We start from the raw sequence: 5,254 nt of genomic DNA on the forward strand, positions 1-5,254 counted from the left end.
AGCCTGGGTTCAAATCTGACCTCAAACACTTCCTGGCTGGGTGACCCTGGGCAAGTCACTTAACCCCCATTGCCTAGCCCTTTCTGCTCTTCTGCCTTGGAGGCAATACACAGTATTGATTCTGTGACTGAAGGTAAGGGTTTAATAAACAAATAACTGAATAGATGGTCTTTGAGAATTTCTGCACCTGAAACATTCTACCCCTACTCCAGAGATCTACAAAATTCTACTAGAAATGCAACAGACCAAGTGTTCCTTTGCTTTTTAAACAGAACCAGAACCTCTAGGAATATAATCCATTTTAATTTAGCATCCATCCTACATGGATCATGCCTACTACATGCTAGGAGCCGAGGGTACAAAAAGGTAAAACAATACATTTTACTTAGGAGTGGGGTGGGTGGGATTTAAATGTGTGTGTGTGTGTGTGTGTGTGTGTGTGTGTGTGTGTGTGTATTTATAGATAGATAGAGCTAGATGGATGGATGGTTAGATAGATAAACATATAGATAAATAGATAGATGGATGGATGTATAGATAGAAAGACAGACAGACAGATAGATAGATGGATGGATGGATGGATAAATAGATAGATATCCTAGAAATAATCTTAAGGTAAAAGAGAAAGATAATAAAAACACTAGGCAAAAACCACAATAAGGGTAATGATAATAAGACCTATAACAACAGTAGTGAGGAGCCATGAAGAGGAATCTCTCATCTCTACATCACCTAACTGCCTCTAATGGCATCCAGTGCCCTTCTTCTCCAGTTTCTCAGCTATGGACTCCTTGTATTGTCTACACATAGCATTTCCCCAAATTATATATGCTTATACATAAGAGTTAAGGCTTGGACACAGAGTACCTTGGTCCACCTCCCTTTTGGAGAAACCTAGAACTCAGCTAGAGTAATTTAAACTTTTCAAATTGGGGTGCCAGGTGGAGTTCGAATGAGCTGAAGAATGTGAAAAAAGGGAGACTAAGCCTTTTTTTTTTTTAGAAGGCCAAGGCTTCCTCTCCTAGAACTGAATCCAGTCTGACCAAATGCCTGGGTCAGAGCAAAGGGACGCTTTAAAGTGAGGGAGAGAGTAGAGTACCCCAATTCACGCAGGCTCAGCCTTGGCCCTTCAGACTTGGGCACAGTCCCCTCAGCTGGTTTTTGATGTCTGATTCCAAACAACTTCTTATGCTTATTCCTTTCTGGGAGCCCTTCCCTCTATGGTAAAAGACTCATCTGACTATTTTCTGACCTTTGAAATGAAGCCTTTTTATTCCAGCATGGAGTGAATCTAAAACTCCATTTGTTTGCTCAGCAGCGTTTTGGGGATCTTCTGGGGAAATTTTAGGTGCCCAAACAGACAAGGATCAAAAAAGAGGCTGTTTTTTTTCTGGGCTTCCAATGGGATTACTATAGGTGCGAAGGGATCCTAAGAGGAATTGTGTGCATTGGAGAGAGACTTTGAGGGATGTTTTACAGAAATTTGTTTGTTTTACCATGGAATTGCACATTGGCTATGGGAGGGAGAAGGGAGGAGGGGAGGGAAAGACCATGAATCATGTAACCATGGAAAATTTTTCTTAATCAACAAATTTGAATTTTAAAAAAGAAATTTGGCTGTTTTAGCAGTTGAAGGGAAGCATGGAAGGATTTTCACCTGAGGACAGTTTGCATGAAAGCAAATAAAAAGTTGAGAATGTGGATGAGATCTTTAGTTGACCCCAGGTTCTTAATACCTAGGGAAGGGAGCCCCTTGGTTTCTGAGGGCTTGTATGGTTCTAGAGTTTGTCACAGAAAGGAAAGCTTGATTTTTCCTTCATTTCCCTCTTTTTCACATTGGTTGGTTGGATTTCAGCTTCCCTTTTTTTCTTAATTTGTTTGGGTTAGAATAGGGCCTTTTCAGGTACCAAGTATGTAGAGTTAACTCTGAGAAGCTCTGTAAATGCTCTTTGTTGAATTCACATGACTTTGTATTTGGGGGTGATTGTAAACTAGGTCAAAATCTTCCCCGGAGATCATAATGGGAAATAGTAGGCACTAAAGAATTTACAAGTGACCTAAATCTACAGCCATAAAAGCCATTATCCCACCCATGTATGCTCAACAAACATTTTATGGTGAACCTCCATCCAATAGCTGGATCAGCCCTTTAGTATAAATCAGCCTGGAGAACCAGGATTTCCCAAGACCCTGTTCTTTGCTGTCCTTCCCGGTTCCTCTTTTCACATTTCCTTCACTCATCAGAAACATGAAGGGCTCCATCTGGGCTTTCTTCTTATTGTCAGCCCTGGTGGCCATCTCTGGAGGGAGTGGTAAGGAAGTACTGAAGATCTGTGGGCGAGATTTTATTAGGGCTGTTGTCTACGTCTGTGGCGGCTCTCGGTGGAAAAAGGACCTGCAAGAGGCCTTTGAAAACAAGGGTAAGACGTAGAATTCTTTGTTGTTTGCTATTGTTTAGTCAGATCAGGCTAGGCAAGAGTAAACTACACCAGGAGCTAGCCAAGTAGGATGGCCAAGGAGGTAGAGTGCCTTGGGTCCATGCCCTACGAAGTTAGGTTGAAGGAACTGGACATAGCCTGAAGAAAAGGAAGCCTGGGAAGAGACATGGGAGCTGTCTTTTAGCATCCCAAAGGCTGTCCTGTCAGGGAGGGATTAGGCTCCCTTTTCTTGGCCCCAGAAGATATCACCTGAGAAGTCATTTTGGCTCTCTTCGAGTAGGAAGGACAGCAACTAAACTGAGAAGACAAAATCTGTAATAATGGGGACATCCTGTCATTTTAGACTTGGTGCCTCCCAAGGAGAGTGGGGGTGCCTTGAGATGTCATATATGTCCCTCAGAGTCTAGACAACCACTGGATGGCTATGGCACAATAGGAACTTGAAGGCACCGAAGCTCCTTCCTAGTTCAATGTGGATGAACCTTGTAAGCTCAGTCCAAGCCCCAGAGGGCAGGCCCAGGAACAGTGGGAAGGAAGAGACAAAAGCAATTTTAAACTTAGTGTCAGGAAGACATCCTAAAAATCAAAGCTCGCCAAATTGAAACAGACTGACTTGATGTCCCCTCAATAGAGGTATTTGGGCAAAGGCATTATGGCCTCAAAACCTAGATGATCTCATATAATTCCATTATTCTGGTTAGGCCACCATTTCCTCCTGTATGGAACAGGAATGATGGGAATACTTGCAATAGTCACACTTTTATGCATTAGGTTCTGTGCTAAATGCTGGAGGTTCAAAAGAAAGGCAAAAGATAGTTCCTACCCACAAAGGCTTCATATTCAAATGGGGAAGGCAATGTGGAAAAAATACCCCTCCCCATATATCCAGGGGTAGGTGGAGGATTATCTGAGAGAGGAAAGTGCTAGGAGTGGGGGGGGGGACTGGGAAAACCTCCTGCAGAAGGTGGGTTTGAGCAGCATCTATGAATTAAGATTTACAAAGTGCTTTACAAATATTGTCTCATTTCATCCTCATCATAACACTGGGAGGTGGGTGCTCACTTTACAGAGGAAGAAACTGACTTACCAGCTAAATTAAAGTTAAATGATTGCTAGGCTAATAAGTTGGCAAGTGTCTGAGTCAAATTTGAACTCAGCTCTTCCTCACACCAGGTCCAGCACTGTATGTGGTCATTTATTTTTTAAATTCTATTATATTTTAAATACAGAGATTCAAATTCCAATCAAATAAGTACATTTTCCCTCCATTTCAAACCTCTTTTGTAGGATGGAAAGGAATGATTTTTTATTTTTGTTTTTGTCATAAAATAAATATTTTTGTAAATGATATAGTAGAAATAAGCCCTGCAGCTAAGGTTGGAGGACCTGGAATTGAATTCTGACTCTGCTTCTTTCCAGTGACCTCTGGCAATTCCCTTCCCATTGTTAGGTGGCACATTCACCTTTCAAGGGAGGGAGCTGTACTGGAAGGTCTCTAAGGGCTCTTCTAGCTCTTTATAAAATTGAGAATTTGACTTAAGAATAGTCCCTTGGGTTCATTTCTGCTCTAAATCTGTGTCCTTCTGCTTTCACCTTTTTTATCTTCAGAACTCTGAGTGCCCACTAGATACCTAACAGTGAAAGCCAATCCAATGGTGGTGGCTAATTTCTCATTTTCCTAATGTGGAAATGTCTATGATTGCCTTCTCACATGGTCATAAATCCATCTCTCTATCTTGTTGTTGTTGTTTTTCCACAGTGGAAGGAACAAGGCTCTTCGGTGTACCAAACCAAAATGGAGCTTCTGAAGATATCCCAGATGACAGCCTCCTCTACCTTGAATCCCCTGAGGATAAAATTCCCAGCAGGAATCACCACCCTGTGGGTACTGGGAGACAAAAGAAGGAAGATTTGTCCAGTAGTCTGTCTGTTTTCTGCTGTAAGGTTGGCTGTACTACAAAAGACTTGAGCAAGCTGTGTTAGGGCAAGATCGGATGGGCAGTTGGGTGGGCAGCCAGAAGCTGACTATGAGAGGCTCTTGCTTCCCCTCTTCCAGAGCCCTTATTATTGTAAAAAATGGTGGCTTTTGACTCAATAAATAAATCTGCAACTAGATCAATGGCTTTCTTCTATATGAAACCTTTCAGAAAATGGAGAGTTGAAAGTTAAAATCTACAACCAATTCATTCTGTTCTTCACCATTATGTGTGTTTTATGTGTTCATGTGTGTGTATTGCTTTACTTGAAACCAGTTCTGGACATGTCACTAGCATGTACTTCATATGTATAGGATTTACAGTGAGTTTTTGGCTTCTCCAATGATCAGAAACCTTGAGGGTGTGGATACTTTTAGACTAGGAGGAATGACCAATACTAATTTTTGTGATACAAGGGAAAGGTCGTTGGCCTACTGGAGTATCAGAAGACCCAGATTCCAGTCTCATCCCTCATATTCAGGGAGTACAAGGTCCAGGGCAATTTCCCTGAACATGAATATTAGAGCACCTGTGACAAAAGAGTAATTCACAGCTCTGGATTACAGGAAGTCCTTTTCGATTCTTTGTGGGCTTGGGAGGTGGGAAACTCAGGAAGATTCTGTTGGCTATAGTGTAGTTTTTTTGCTGTTTTTTTTTTCCCCTGGGCTCCTTGTAGAGCCTCAGATCTGCCTTTCCTCCTCAATATCCTCACGCCCTGTTTTGGGCACTGCCATCAGTCATCACTATTCCATGTATTAGAGGGTACCAATGAAAAAGTCTAAATCCTCTGATCCTTCAAGGTCCACAAGGTCCTCCTCTGGTCTTGGGGGTGAGCTGGTG

The 5,254-nt window shown here is 42.1% G+C and overlaps 1 protein-coding gene across 1 annotated transcript; it reads left to right on the forward strand.

Annotated features, from left to right (window-relative positions):
* The first annotated feature begins 2,248 nt into the window (after positions 1–2,248).
* On the forward strand, positions 2,249–4,421 carry INSL5 (insulin like 5). The gene is made up of 2 exons (XM_044673929.1): positions 2,249–2,420; positions 4,198–4,421. Exons 1-2 carry the CDS (start codon positions 2,249–2,251, stop codon positions 4,419–4,421), a joined length of 396 nt encoding a protein of 131 aa, XP_044529864.1.
* Positions 4,422–5,254: the final 833 nt, after the last annotated feature.

This window comes from Gracilinanus agilis, chromosome 4, assembly GCF_016433145.1.
Source record: "Gracilinanus agilis isolate LMUSP501 chromosome 4, AgileGrace, whole genome shotgun sequence".
Taxonomy (NCBI): Eukaryota; Metazoa; Chordata; class Mammalia; order Didelphimorphia; family Didelphidae; genus Gracilinanus; species Gracilinanus agilis.